Below are 15,762 nucleotides of genomic sequence, written 5' to 3' on the forward strand. Positions count from 1 at the left end.
GGAAGTGAGTGACGTCACAGCGTGATCTCTCGAGAACACGCTGTGTGTCTGTGCACTGCCAGAAGCTGGGTGTTAACGAACAGAAGTGGATGATGCTGATTCGTCAGCATCATACACTTCTATTCACAACGCCCAGCTAGTAAAAGAAGAGGTAAAAACGCCCGATGTACATACATAATACACGCCCAGTTGTACTTTAGAAAGCCTCATTTGCATAAATATAAAAATGGTCATAACTTGGGCAAAAATGTTCGTTTAAAAAAAACAAAAAACGTTACTCTTATCTACATTGCAGCGCCGATCTGCTGCAATACGAGATAGGGGTTGCAAAATCTGGTGACAGAGCCTCTTTAAGGTGCGATATTCAGAGTGAATCAGAATTACCAATTAAAATCCCTTTTACAAAGGCCAATGATCAAGCAAACACTAGTTCATCGGCTGATTAGCTCGTTTATACAGGCCAACAAAATGCTTGGTAGTCGGCAGCACATCTCCATGTTTGAACAGAGAGATGTGCTGCCGACATGATGGAATTGTACTAGTCCTTCTCAATGAATTAGAATATCATCAAAAAGTTAATTTCAGTAATTCAATTCAAAAAGTGAAACTCCTATTCTATAGATTCATTACAGAGTGATCTTTTTCCAGCATTTTTTCCTCTTAATGTTGATGATTATGGTAACAGTTAATGAAAACCCAAAATTTAGTGTCCCAGAGAATTTGAATATTATATAAGCCCAATTTTAAAAATGATTTTTAATACAGTAATGTCGTCCTACTGAAAAGTATGTACAGTATATGCCCTCAATACTTGGTTGGGGCTCCTTTTGCATGAATTACTGCATCAATGCGGCGTGGCATGGAGGCGATCAGCCTGTGGCACTGCTGAGGTGGCATCAATGCAGCGTGGCATGGAGGGGGATCAGCCTGTGGCACTGCTGAGGTGGCATCAATGCAGCGTGGCATGGAGGGGGATCAGCCTGTGGCACTGCTGAGGTGGCATCAATGCAGCATGGCATGGAGGGGGATCAGCCTGTGGCACTGCTGAGGTGGCATCAATGCAGTGTGGCATGGAGGGGATCAGCCTGTGGCACTGCTGAGGTGGCATCAATGCAGCGTGGCATGGAGGGAATCAGCCTGTGGCACTGCTGAGGTGGCATCAATGCGGCGTGGCATGGAGGGGGATCAGCCTGTGGCACTGCTGAGGTGGCATCAATGCAGCGTGGCATGGAGGGGATCAGTCTGTGGCACTGCTGAGGTGGCATCAATGCAGCGTGGCATGGAGGGGGATCAGTCTGTGGCACTGCTGAGGTGTTATGGAAGGCCAGGTTGCTTTGATAACGGCCTTCAGCTCGTCTGCATTGTTTGGTCTGGTGTCTCCCATTTTCCTCTTGACAAGATCCCATAGATTCTCTATAGGGTTTAGGACAGGCGAGTTTGCTGGCCAATCAAGCGCAGTGATACTATGGTTATTAACCCCTTGACGCATTATCACGTACATGTGATAAGTGTCATAGGGAAGTATGGAGGCCGCTCACGGGCTAAGCGCCCTCCATACCCTGCGGGTGTCAGCTGTGTTTTACAGCTGACAGCCCAGACTAACAGCCGGGAACAGAGATCGTGCTTTTCCTGGCAGTTCAACCCCTCAAGTGCTGCGGTCAATCGTGACCGCAGCATCTGAAGCCCCCTCCGACAGCTCTTTGGCACCCCCACACCGCGATCGGGGGGCGCTGGTGGTTATCACGGCAGCCTGGGGGCCAAATGAAGGTCTGCCTTTTGTCTGCCTCTGTTAAGCCGTGTCTCTGGCTTAACAGAAGCCTGTGAAAATGACGATCTACTGCAATACATTAGTATTGGAGTATATTGTACTCGCGATCTAACGATCGCTTGTTCAAGTCCTCTGGGGGGACTAATAAATAGTGTAAATAAAAAGTTTATTAAAGTCATGGAAATTTTTATTTTTTTTAAAGTAAAAAAAACCCAAAAACCTTTTCCCACTAAAGTAATGTAAAAAATAAACAAAACTGGTATAGCTGCGTCCGTAAAAGGCTTAGGAAACATTTGCAGGTGTTTTGTGTTGATTAGCGGATTAGAGTGACACACCACGAGTCTAAAACATTTAACTTTTACCCAATATCTTAATTTTCGGAGACGCTAAATTTTGGGTTTTCATTAACGGTTAGACATAATTATCAATATTAAAAGAAAAAACCACTGGAAACAGATCACTCTGTATGTAATGAATCGATATAATATACGAGTGTCACTTTTTGAATTGAATTACTGAAATAAAATTAACTTTGAGGATATTCTAATTCATTGAGAAGGACCTGTATTGGGACCAGCGATCAGAGTAAGGACTGATTGTCCACATACATAACCGATCATTGGGATCAAAAGGAGAAAACAAGAGGTCTCATCGATCGGCACCCGATGGCCCATATCAGGTCGTATAAAAGGACCTTAAGCAGTTGTCCAATATATTCTAGAAAACTTAGCACATTAATAGCACAAATCTCTTCCCGGTCCTGACTATCACTAGTATACGTAAAATACATCAGCCCAGATTCCAGGCAAGTACCTTATAGAGGATTTCCGAGACTTGAAAATATTCTAGCAAGCTCTGAGCTGTAAGAAGTACAAGTGGGATTTCAGCCCATTAAAGTAAAACAAGAAGGTTCCCATTTACAGACAGCAAGTAGAGACCCGGAGATGGCGAGGAAGTGGAAGACAAGGAAAGTTGCAGAACTTTTCAAGAGAGAACGATTAAGTGTCATTTACATCAAATCAGAAAAACCTAATGTAAAACTTAGGGCTGGGTTGTCACTCGTTGGTTGTGGTGCGTTTGGCCGCAGTCACCACAAGATTGTGGCAAAACGCTGGTGTTTAGCAAAAACTGTGGCATTTTACAGAAAAAAAAATACTGCACCAAAACCGTAGCGTGAAAATGCAGCCTAAGCGTCCCTATAATGTCTCTGGAGAATGATGGTGTGGGAGCTTCTTATGAGAGATCACTCGTGTATGGCCATTTTGATCAATTCTCATATTTTACCGCTGTCTGAAACATAAGGAAATACTTACAGCCTCTCCAGGAAGGTCAGCCCCTCGAAGGACGCATTTTTCAGGTCGGTTATCTTATTACTATTCAGAATTCTAGAAGAATAATAAAAAGAACAATCAGTTTGGGGAAAATTAGAGAATACATAGAAGACACAAAAACAGCACAAAACAAACATTTTCTCGCTCATATACAGCAAAATTTATTTACCAATTGCCTTAAATGAAACTGCTGAACGTCATAAGAGTAAACAGAAGACTTTTGTTACAAAATCCCAGTATCCCATTAAAAATGGTTAACATAAGGGTCTTCAAAGCGTCTGGCTCACCTGGCAATGAGTATATATTTGTTGGGGGTTGTAGACCGTTCAGACCTGTCAGTTAAGTATTCTGACAATGCCCTGTCTGCAGATTAAGAATTCCCCTGCAGGTTATTGAGGCGCTCTCCTATGAATGCATTTGTCGAAAATGTTGAGCATTATGGAATTCAACTAGGACCCCCCCCCCACTTTCTTGCGTCAGCTTCTTCACTGGTGAGATGATCTTCGGGGGTCTGGTTGCTGCAACCCCTTATGATCTGGTGCCCAGTAAAGTCCTCCAGAGCGGGAGCAGATCTGTGTCATGGTTCTCCACTCTGGTTACTAGAGGGGTTCCCACACTATGACTGGCATATGCCCTACGTGATATGGCAGGGGGTTGTCCAGCTTGAGCCCGATGCAGCAGATCGAGTTATGTAATAGCCCCCTTTAAATGCAGAAGTGATCCAATAATAACAAACTACAGGACTGTGAGGAATGTCAGTCCCTATGTCGCCAAGACCTATAATCAGACTATAGCCCAAGGGTTACTGCAGTCTGTAACATGTTAACAATTTAAGGTTTGGAGCCTACGTTGTCAGTCCTGTCATAATTGATGAGAAGAATAGGGCAGCATGCAGAGCTATTCTTCCTGTCAAAACTAGGGACACCATGACAGAACCCTGATTGACCCCATTTTAGTCAATGGAGTCCATCGTGTCACGGATCCGGCATCGGTGTCATAGCTTCCATTAGAACGGTAGCCATGACGGAAGTGTGAACAGAACCTAAAGTGGCTATACGTTAGACAACTAGGTTCTATACGGAGATTTTTTTGATATTGCGCCTCATTTGGGAAGCAGTAATACAAATAGCCGATTTCTTACAATATGAACATTTTTCCCAAATAAAACCTTTTCTATGGTGACAATCACATATCCTTGAATTTTCCCGCATGTATTTTTTCATGGATGAATTTGAAGTCAATACTATTATTTAAAAAAAAGTAAACGTCAAGAGAAACTTACATGATTCTAGATTACACAGTCCCCTCCAGGAAATATGGCCTGTGGAGCGAGCAGTATATGGAGAAGGGACTGCAGAGTTGTCATGGTACGGTGCAAATTTATTACAGTAGAGAAATGTATATATTAGAACAAAACTATATGGAACAAATGTATCCTGGACACCGCGCCCTGCGGACTTACACAGCGGTAAAACCCACGACCCATTCTACAAAACAGATTTATAATCCACTATATATTTTATATTTGTGGACTCCTTTCTGAACTGGAAGGAGAACGAATAAGCATAAAAGACAAAGAAGTAATGAACAAGTCCTCTAAACAATGATCAGTGTTGCCCTTCCGTTGAGGGGTTCCGTCGGAGGTTTGTGTCGGGTTAACCCCTCAACGGAAAGGCAAACTCTAACCTTAGTTTCCGTTTTCCTCACCACTGATCTCAACGTTGCTAAAGTTTTCCGTTTGTCACCGTTGTGACAGGGTTCCGTTGTTTTGACGGAATCTATAGCGCAGTTGTTTTCAGTTTGCCTCTTCGTTGAGGGGTTAACCCGACAGAAACCTCAGACGGAGCCCGTCAATGGAAGGGCAACGCTGAGGTGAACAGGCCCTTACACCTTTTATTTTGCTGCTGCATGTGGGAGATCAAAAACCCTGCGGCAGAGCAAGCTCTAAACAACGCGTTTTCTAAATGCAAAAATAGAACGGGACTATGAACCAAGAATCAAAAGGAGAGGCATGGATCGTCACAGATCTGCGTTGTATGGATTTGTAATATGGTGTCTGTCAGCCCCTACTGTACCTCTGTGTGCCTGATTTTAAACAGGGATACAGGATTATCCTAAAGGATTTGGTATAGGCCTCATGCACATGGCCATAGCCGCGTGCACGGCCCGTGATTATGGCATTGACGGCTGTGGAGTGTCACCCGCAGGCCGTCCGCAAATCACAGACCAGGCACACATTGATTTCAATGAGCCCGGACTGCAAATACGGCCCATATAATTCTATTTTTTTGTGGTCCGGGCTCCGTGGAAACCACGGTCTTGTGCATTGTCCCATAGAAATGGCTCCGCAATTAAACCCGCATTTTTCGTATGAATTGCAGATGCAAAAACCACGTTCGTGGGCATGAGGCCTTACAAGATCGTAGCACACTGTTGCATGCGGTGTTAAGAAAAAACAAATAAACTGTAATGTATAGATGCAACATCAGGCAAAAAAGCCATATGTGACAAAGAAAAAATACAGGGATTACATCTACGTATTCACACTGGCACTGGTGGCAGAAGCTATCACATTGGTACAATTTAACTAAACTTTCTTTCTTTCTTGTTATCTGCCTATGCCCATGTTCACACGTTCAGGATTCTACGCCTAAATCCTGTCAGAATTCGCTCACCTTTCACTGGCAATGAATGAGAATAGCTTATTCAACGCCGGTTCCGTTGCTCGATAGACGCCAGAGGCGACCGATGGAACCCATTGACTTTAATAAGTTATATCAAAATTCCGTTGAGGCTGTGGTTTGTGGTTTTACCGGAAACAAAAGCACAGAATGCTGCGCTATTTCTGGCCAGATCTGCAACAAAAACCCCTAACAAATCCTCCAACGCAGGTGTGAATGAGGCCTAAAGGACACTTTCTTTGGTGCAGTTTTGAGACGAGGCCTATTTTTTTTATTTTTATATCCTCATAACTACATTTCACGCCATTTCCGTAGATCTCAGCGGTTAACATCCAATAAACGTTTCTAATCATGTTCCTTGTAATATTTCCCGGTCGAGACATCTGTGATAATTTAACTCTCCAGCAAATGCTAGAACTCATTATGTAAGCAGCAATATTTCATGCCCGTCATACAGGACACGAAACACAACAGGAGAACCAGTATGGACATGTATTGTTTAGGCTGGGGGCCACCAGAGCAGACGTGAGGCTTATGTCCTCCCCCAACAATCCCTGAGCACAATGATGAGGGAGATTCTAGGTCTTTCATGTGGTTCCTAAGAATGTTTCCACTTTTAAAAATCAAGTTTGGGAATGAATGACGACGCATGAAGACCATGTATTAGCTATGGAGGCCTCACTTGTCTTGTTCCCTTTAAGACAGTGTTTATAGCATAGTTAGCCGGCAAGTCATAAAATAAGGACAAGTCCTCCCAAAGTGCAAGGATGAGCCAACAGGTCAATGTCCCGGATTAATCACCACCTATAAAATCGGCCACTTGAGTCGCTGCCGGGGGTTTCTCACAGGAAGAGGCCCTTAATTCATTTCTTTCATGTTAACACCTAAATAGACGTGTCCTTTACTATATGACGGGAGTCCATTAATGTAAACACTGGAAAACCAGACCGCCCCTATAAAGAGATCAGTATAACATCGCAAATCTTAAATGAAAAACTAAATGTTAAAACATTTTTTGTTTTTTTAAAAACTCCCTAGGATTTACAGAAGATTACTTAATCCAAATAATAGATCTCTTGTACAGGATAGGTGGCAGATTATCAAATATTCTGGATTAACAGACATTCCTCGAAAAGAATGTGTGTAAGAGCATAGACACTTAGAGATGCCCAAAAAATGTCAACATAGGATACCGTCTATGGTGTACCGAATGTATGAGAAAAGGAACATATACACAAATATATATATTATATACACACACACAAATATAATTTTATATATATATATATATATAGATACATAGACAAACATTTTATGGACATTATATGTTTCATTCAGTCTCATTGCCACCAGTGTATAAAATCCAGCACCTAGCCATGCAGTCTGCCTTTCGAATGGGTCGTTCTAGACCGGACTGAATTCCAGCGTGGTCCTGTAATAGGACGTCGCCGTTGTAACAAGTCAGTTGGTGAAATTTCTTCCATCCTAGGCATTCCACGATCAACTGTGAGTGATATTATTGCAAAGTGGAAGCGTTTAGGAACCACAGGGACTCGTACAGAGTGGGGTCCCCGTGTGACAGAGGACACTGTGTGTGTGCGGTGCATTACTTTACAGTGTTTGACAATTTTATTCTTGGGCGCAGCGTATGGTACTATTATATTCTGGAGTACAATGTGTAGCACTATTATATTCAGGGGCACAGTGTATGATACTATTATATTTAGGGCTTATTCAGACGAACGTGATATACGTCCGTGCAACGCGTGTGATTTTTCACACGCCTCGCACGGACGTATATTAGTCTATGGGGCCGTGCAGACAGTCCATGATTTTTGCGCAGCGTGAGTCCGCTGCGTAAAACTCACGACATGTCCGTTCTTTGTGCGTATTTCGCGCATCACGCACCCATTGAAGTCAATGGGTGCGTGAAAATCACGCGCAGCACACGGAAGCAATTCCGTGTGATGCGCGTGATTCGCGCAACAGCAGTGAAAAGTATGAATGAAAACAGAAAAGCACCACATGCTTTTCTGTTTACAAACATACAAACGGAGTGTCATAATGATGGCGGCTGCGAGAAAATCACGCAGCCGCTCATCATATGGTGATGACACACGGAGCTGTTAAGTGCCTTTTGCGCGCGGAAAAACGCACACGCTCGTGTGAATCCGGCCTTAGGGGCATAAGAATTTTATCTTCGTTTATAGTTGCGGAAATGTTGGAAAAGTGAAATTCCAAAGACAACTGAGCGGCAAACTCTGCAGAAACGGGTCGTGGCAGGAGGAGTCATCATAGAGGTCTGGACCGGATGGAAAAGGAGAAAAACAATGACTCCACTCGGAGAACACGTCACAAAATGTAAAGGTTTATCTCTCTGTGACTGATCAGCACTGTATGATCTGCAGCGAGACGATGGGTGCATCGTTTCCTTTTTGTGAGACAGCAAATCCCAGTATATCCTTACAATTTTTCTGGCTATACTGGGAACTTTGGTTTTATGCCTTACAAGCTTATATGGCAGGGGGTAAACTGAATTTGCAAATGATCTCTGTACTGAGCTGTATTTGTGCTTGTGCTGTATTTATGTACGGAGCTTGGTTCTGGAGTTATATACATCATAACCACCAAGCTCAATACATATATACAGCACCAAAGAGACATTCACTACATATAAACAACTCAAGAACCAAGCTCAGCATATAAATACAGCACCAGAACCAAGCTCAGTACATATATACAGCACCAGAACCAAGCTCACTACATATATACAGCACAAGAACCAAGATCAGTACATAAATATTTTATAGGTTTTTATCATGTCAAAAAAATCTGTACAAGATTAGGGATGCACGATGCATCGATACTGTTTCAATACCGTGCACCTCAAACTGTTCGAAACCGTTATTTAATGTATTTCGATACTAAGCTGTGCCGCCGCAGGCTGCGGCTGTGTGATTCAGTCATTGCCCCGCCCGAGTCCTGACAAGTGTGCATGTGGTCAGCATGAAGTGATGCGGCCGGTCCTGCACTGATGAGCGCCGGTACTGAAGACAGAACATGGCGGGCGCACTGCAAAACACACCCATGTTCTGTGTTCAGTGCCTGCACTCATTAGTGCAGCGCCGGCCGCATCACCTCATGTTGACCTCGCGCGCACTTGTTGTCATGAGCGGGGCAATAGCTGTATTACACAGCCGCAGTCCCGCTCTAACGGCGGAGATCAGAGAAACCTCTCATCTCCGCCGCTATTCCCCTGATCAAAGCTGACCGCAGCATTCAAAGGGAAAATGCAAAGGGAGATGCCCCTTGGATCGCGTCACACGAAATCCCTGTGACGCGATTGAGGGACATACCATATATGGGCAGACAGCCCAGGGTCCATTGAAGGACCCCTGGGCTGTCTTACCATATTTCCTGCGAGGGCATACTTGGGTAAGTCCTAACAACTGCCTGTGTACGACCCGTACACAGGCTAATGTACTGGAATGTAGATATATGCCAGTACATTAAAATTTTAAAATAAAAAAGTTAAAAAGTAATGTTAAATAAAAAACAAACAAAAAAACACACACATACATACACTACCGTTCAAAAGTTTGGGGTCACCCAGACAATTTTGTGCTTTCCATGAAAACTCACACTTATATTTATCAAATGAGTTGCAAAATGACTAGAAAATATAGTCAAGACATTGACAAGGTTAGAAATAATGATTTTTATTTGAAATAATAATTTTCTCCTTCAAACTTTGCTTTCGTCAAAGAATGCTCCATTTGCAGCAATTACAGCATTGCAGACGTTTGGCATTCTAGTTGTTAATTTGCTGAGGTAATCGGGAGAAATTTCACCCCATGCTTCCAGAAGGCCCTCCCACAAGTTGGATTGGCTTGATGGGCACTTCTTGCGTACCATACGGTCAAGCTGCTCCCACAACAGCTCTATGGGGTTGAGATCTGGTGACTGCGCTGGCCACTCCATTACAGATAGAATACCAGCTGCCTGCTTCTTCCCTAAATAGTTCTTGCATAATTTGGAGGTGTGCTTTGGGTCATTGTCCTGTTGTAGGATGAAATTGGCTCCAATCAAGCGCTGTCCACAGGGTATGGCATGGCGTTGCAAAATGGAGTGATAGCCTTCCTTATTCAAAATCCCTTTTACCTTGTACAAATCTCCCACTTTACCAGCACCAAAGCAACCCCAGACCATCACATTACCTCCACCATGCTTGACAGATGGCGTCAGGCACTCTTCCAGCATCTTTCCAGTTGTTCTGCGTCTCACAAATGTTCTTCTGTGTGATCCAAACACCTCAAACTTCGATTCGTCTGTCCATAACACTTTTTTCCAATCTTCCTCTGTCCAATGTCTGTGTGCTTTTGCCCATATTAATCTTTTCCTTTTATTAGCCAGTCTCAGATATGGCTTTTTCTTTGCCACTCTGCCCTGAAGGCCAGCATCCCGGAGTCGCCTCTTCACTGTAGACGTTGACACTGGCTTTTGCGGGTACTATTTCATGAAGCTTCCAGTTGAGGACCTGTGAGGCGTCTATTTCTCAAACTAGAGACTCTAATGTACTTGTCTTGTTGCTCAGTTGTGCAGCGGGGCCTACCACTTCTCTTTCTACTCTGGTTAGAGCCTGTGTGTGCTGTCCTCTGAAGGGAGTAGTACACACCGTTGTAGGAAATCTTCAGTTTCTTGGCAATTTCTCGCATGGAATAGCCTTCATTTCTAAGAACAAGAATAGATTGTCGAGTTTCACATGAAAACTCTCTTTTTCTAGCCATTTTGAGAGTTTAATCGAACCCACAAATGTAATGTTATCTTCATTGAAAAAAACTGTGCTTTTCTTGCAAAAATAAGGAAATTTCTAACTGACCCTAAACTTTTGAACGGTAGTGTATGTTTTACAATAAATATTAAAATAAGTCTCAATACATACACATTCGGAATTGGCGCGGCTGTAATAACCTGAACAACAATTTTTTTGCGTCATTTATGATGTGTACGCTATAAAAAAAAATAACTTTCACTTATTAATGTAAGGCACGAGGTGTGATAAATGTAACCTCAATGTGCATCACATTAATAGTAATTAACCCTATCATGTACCTCACACATTAACCCAATGTTGTTCATTATGACAGAGGAACATGATGGGGTTAATTACTATTAACGTGAGGCACATCCAAAATTCATCACACCACGTGCCTCACATCAGAAAACGGAAGAACAGAAACGAAGCAGCTCAGCGCTCACACGAGCGCTTCAGCTGCTTCGTTCTGGCGATCGGTGGGGGTCTCAGTGCTCGGACCCCCACCAATCCAAACTTCTGACATGACACTATGACATGTCAGAAGTTTGTCAAACGTTTAGCTACACTTTAAGGGTGTGTAGAGTAATAACAGGAGAGTGACATAAATAATCAGAGGTGCACAAATTCACTCCAGATATGTCAGTCATCACCTATAGTGACTAATGTTTATATAAGAGGATATACAGTCAGAGCACATGATAGGAATATTAGAGGACATCAGGTAATGCATGTCGGTACTGGAAACTCTAGGCTAAAGCTTCACGTTGACATTCGGTTGCCTGCAAATCATGCTAAAATCCCAGCATTAGGGTATGTTCACACGACCGTCCGTAACGGCTGAAATTACGGGGATGTTTTCAGGAGGAAACATCCCCGTAATTTCAGCCGTAACGGCATGTGCAGGCGCTTGAACGCCATGGCCATTACGGATGTAATTGGCGCTGCTTTTCATTGGAGTCAATGAATAACGGCTCCAATTACGCCCAAAGAAGTGACAGGACACTTCTTTGACGCGGGCGTCTATTTATGCGCCGTCATTTGACAGCGGCGCGTAAATATACGCCTCGTGTGAACAGACAAACGTCAGCCCATTGCTTTCAATGGGCAGATGTTTGTCAACGCTATCGAGGCGCATTTTTCGGACGTAATTCGGGGCAAAAACGCCCGAATTACGTCCGTAATTAGTGCGTGTGAACATGCCCTAACCGTGACTCGCGAGCAGCTTTAATCGTTCCTTATGAAAAAAAAAAAACTAAGCAGCAATCACAAGAATCCCAACCACGTCGGCGACTTTTCCGTCATTGATCGCAGTAATTCTGAGATTTTAGCAGGACTCAGTGAGGCCTTTGCTTAGGTGTCCAGAACAATATAGTGATCAGGGGAGTTTTACTACATGTAGACGGCCGCCTCCAGTCATAAAAGGACCTTTGTAGTAGATTCACTTCAAACCCATACTTTACAACATAAGGAAGCGCTTTTGCAGCAAATCCCCCAATTTACCCGAATTGTAAGGATGGATAGATTACTGTAGACTTTGAGAGCAAATTTTAACTTTTTTTTTGTTGCGCTGGACAATTAGCTTTCTATATAACCCAAAAAGTTAGGCGGCAATCCCTGAGCACAATAAATTCCTCTGCCTCCATACTACAGAACCATATCAGGTGCATACGCTGATGTGCGGTACAACATGACGCAGATAATCTCCCCGAGAAGCATCCAATGAAATGCGTCAAAATGTTCTTTATCATACGAAATCACAGGTAAAATATGACCACATTGGGGAAATTTATCAAAACTAGTGCAAAAGTGGAGCAGTGAACCCAAAGCAGCCAATCAGATTCCACCTCTCAATTTTAAGAGGCCATTTGTAAAATTAAAGCAGCAATAATTGGAAAAAAACGCACGTAAATCTGTCTGTGTGCGTTGCGTTTTTGCATCAGTGTGATTTGCGTGCGGCATGTGTTTTTCTCGCACTTGCAATCACTTTTTTTCTTCAATGTAGTTAATGCGTGAAACACGGACAGCAGACGGATGTGCGTCTGTGGTTTTCATGCTCCCATTGACTTCAATGGGCGACTAGGTGCGTGAAAACACACCGATATAGGACATGCAGTGACTTTCACACCACAGACACTCGCTGCGTAAAAAAACATGCGTGTGTGAATAGCCCCATTGATATCACGGACGAGAATCGCACCCGTCTGAATGAGCCCTAAGACAGCCATGTGTATGTGAACTAAAAACAGTTATTCGAACTTATAACCCACCGCTGTCGTGTCTGGACGGCTGAGAGTAGCTTGAAATATTATTCGGCCTTTAGGGTATGTTCACACGGGCTATCTTCGGCAGTTTATCGGGCCGTAAACGGCCTGAAAAAACGGACGCAGAGCGCCTCCAAACATCTGCCCATTGATTTCAATGGGAAAAATGGGCACGAAAGTGCATGCCACTTCTTCAGCCGTTTGTGGAGCCATTTTTCATAGACTCTAAAGAAAAACAGCTCCAAAAACGCGAGTTGCTAAAAAAACCCTCTGAAAATCAGGAGCTCTTTTCCCTTGAAAACAGCTCCGTATTTTCAGAAGTTTTTGGTTAAGCGTGTGAACATACCCTTAGAGTGGAGTTCTATATGGCTTAACAGGTCAGTCGCTGGGTGCCAGGATGTTCAGAGCAACGACCCAGAGCTGTGATCTGATTGGTTCCTATGAGCAACTCTTCCACTTTTCTTTTGCACAAGATTTTGATAACTCTCTCCCAGCGATCCAGTTTCGGGTGCCCTTTCTTACATTGAGGACTCGTTTAATCTTCTGCAGCATTGAAAAATATATTGGGCCACGTGTATAAAAGGTGTCTATGTCCGGTCACTAAAAAAAAATGGTGGAAAACATACTGTACATGCTCCAAATACACTAAATTGTCACAGGCTTGTATAGAAATTTCATACAAATGTTGGATTTCCAACATTAAAGGGGTTTATGTGGGGAGTGAAAATAATTAGCAGGGTAGTCCCTACAGCATGTGAGCACTCGCTAATATACATTCCAGTCCCCCATTGCGCAGATTCTGAGATTTTGATCGCTTTTACAGCGCTGTCTGGGAACGGAATAACAATATGACTCCATCATGTGACCGGCCCCGCTGCTCTCTATGTAATCATTGCAGCAATAGCTCCTGCTTGTACGTAATTACAGTGGCCGGTCACATGACGAAGAGTCAGGTCGTCGTAAAGGAAGACCGTGCAACTAGACTTCCGGTCCCCCGCCAGCGCTATAAAAATCGATTAAAATGTCATAATCAGCACAACGGGGGCCCGGAATGTATATTAGCGGAGTACTCACATACTGCAGGGACTACACTGTTCATACTTTTCGCTCCCCACATATCCCATGGTTATTCCCGGCTCAGACATTTATGGCATATCCACAGAGCTGGGACCTGCACCTACATCGAGAACAGGGGACACCCAACCCCTGGTCCACAATTCCAGGCAGGGACTATCTAGAGAGATGACCGCGCAGCTGCCTCCACTTTATTCTATGGGAGTTACGGAAACAGTCAGTGGCCGCTTAGCTGGCCAAACGGGGGTCAGATGAACCCTGTTCTAGAGATCTGGGAGCCGCATCTATCAGACAGTTATGGAATATCCTGTAGACAAGCCATAAAATGTAGAGTTCGGAAAAACCCTTTAATGGAAATGTCTGACCCGGGGTAGAAAATGGCACACGGGCTTTATAAATTTATGGTACGCTTGTGTCAAACGGGGCTGGGGCCCAAAATGAAATACCGTTGTACATACAGAAGTATTCTGATCAAGAAGCCCTAGAGGACAATATGGCGGCAGATGGTGAGGTGACAAGGGGACTGTACACGAGGGGTTCTTTACACCTAACAATAAGGGCATGTTCACACGGTCAGTATTTGCACTACATATACCCGTCATGTATTTTGAAGATATCCTTGGCAGAAATCGGAGATAAGCAGCTGCCAGACAACTTTGACATTGACTTATCTCTGGCGTGAAGAAAGAATTGAGCAGGTTAATAACATGCTGACCTTTTTAGTTCTCCGATATCTGCGATCAAGGGGAGATCTGGCTGCCCCCCCATACACAATAGATAGTCGGCGAACTTGGCCAACTTTGACTTAATGTGCACAGGGCTGTATAACGAATACGATTCACAGATACATAAGGTCTAGATCAGAATGGGAATTACATGGTGATCTGCAGATTTGTTACCACGCCAAGCACTGCATGGCAATAAACGTAAGCTCCCCATAAAACAATGCCCACTAATCAGGCTATATACCAGGTGAGGAGAAGAGTGTAGTGGCATTTATTGGGTGCAGCTCAGAAGTCAAACGTCTAATCATCGGATCTGAACAAAGTCAAGACTAAAGTCCACATGTAACGCTGCAGGCGCCGGATCAGACGACACTCCGCCGTTTAGGAATTTTTGGGACGGTCGGCCCTGGGCAGCGCGACGCAGGTATTCAGCTCCCGTATAGAGAACTTTACCATGGAAAATCATTCATGTTCTCTATGATTGGAATGAAGATCTGATCCATGTAGGAAACTCTAATTATTTCTTTATCACGACGACAACAAATGTTCAGACAGAAGAGATTCATCCCAGTAAGTTGTGAATATGTCAGAGACTCCGCTACATTTATGCCTTGCCTTGTATAGGGTGAAATCTGTGCAGATATTTTTTTGCATCGAATTACCAGATTCACTAGCATTATACGGTGAGCGTGTTGTTTAATCCGCCACATACTATAAGGGCACAGTAGGGAACAAGGCTGCAGAACAGCAGAGGGAGCGAAACCGCACAAGACTACGTTCACACACAGCATAAACATTCCGCAGCGTTTCCACCGTTTTTTCTCCTGCTGCGGGTGGATGAGTTTTGTTCAAATCTCATTCGCTTTGCTGCTACTGTAGGGGTTAGTCTGAAAAAGCGACAGAGGGATTGAAGCTGTACACTAGGGGGATCAGCAGCGGTGCGGCCGTACAATAGGGGGATCAGCGGCGGTGCGGCCGTACAATAGGGGGATCAGCGGCGGTGCGGCCGTACAATAGGGGATCAGCGGCGGTGCGGCCGTACAATAGGGGGTCAGCGGCAGAGGGATTGTGACCGGACAGTGATGGTGGAGCACTACGAAAGAAGC

General features: G+C 43.9%; 2 protein-coding genes across 3 annotated transcripts in view; one reads left to right on the top strand and one right to left on the bottom strand.

Moving 5' to 3' along the window:
- Nucleotides 1-15,762, bottom strand: part of ADGRA3 (adhesion G protein-coupled receptor A3) — a 70,689-nt gene that overhangs the window by 54,206 nt on the left and 721 nt on the right. Inside the window, exon 2 of the mRNA XM_075858661.1 lies at nt 3,082-3,153. Within this exon, the coding sequence (XP_075714776.1) occupies nt 3,082-3,153 (72 nt within the window). The remainder of the gene's footprint in view (nt 1-3,081; nt 3,154-15,762) is intronic.
- LOC142749990 (cytosolic beta-glucosidase-like) overlaps nt 14,945-15,762 on the top strand; it is a 93,974-nt gene continuing 93,156 nt past the window's right edge. Inside the window, exon 1 of one of the 2 annotated variants that reach the window (XM_075858669.1) lies at nt 14,945-15,226. The gene's annotated coding sequence lies outside the window, so the exon portion shown is untranslated. The remainder of the gene's footprint in view (nt 15,227-15,762) is intronic. The other variant, XM_075858677.1, reaches the window with a different exon arrangement.

This window comes from Rhinoderma darwinii, chromosome 1 (assembly GCF_050947455.1).
Source record: "Rhinoderma darwinii isolate aRhiDar2 chromosome 1, aRhiDar2.hap1, whole genome shotgun sequence".
In the NCBI taxonomy this organism is placed as follows: Eukaryota; Metazoa; Chordata; class Amphibia; order Anura; family Rhinodermatidae; genus Rhinoderma; species Rhinoderma darwinii.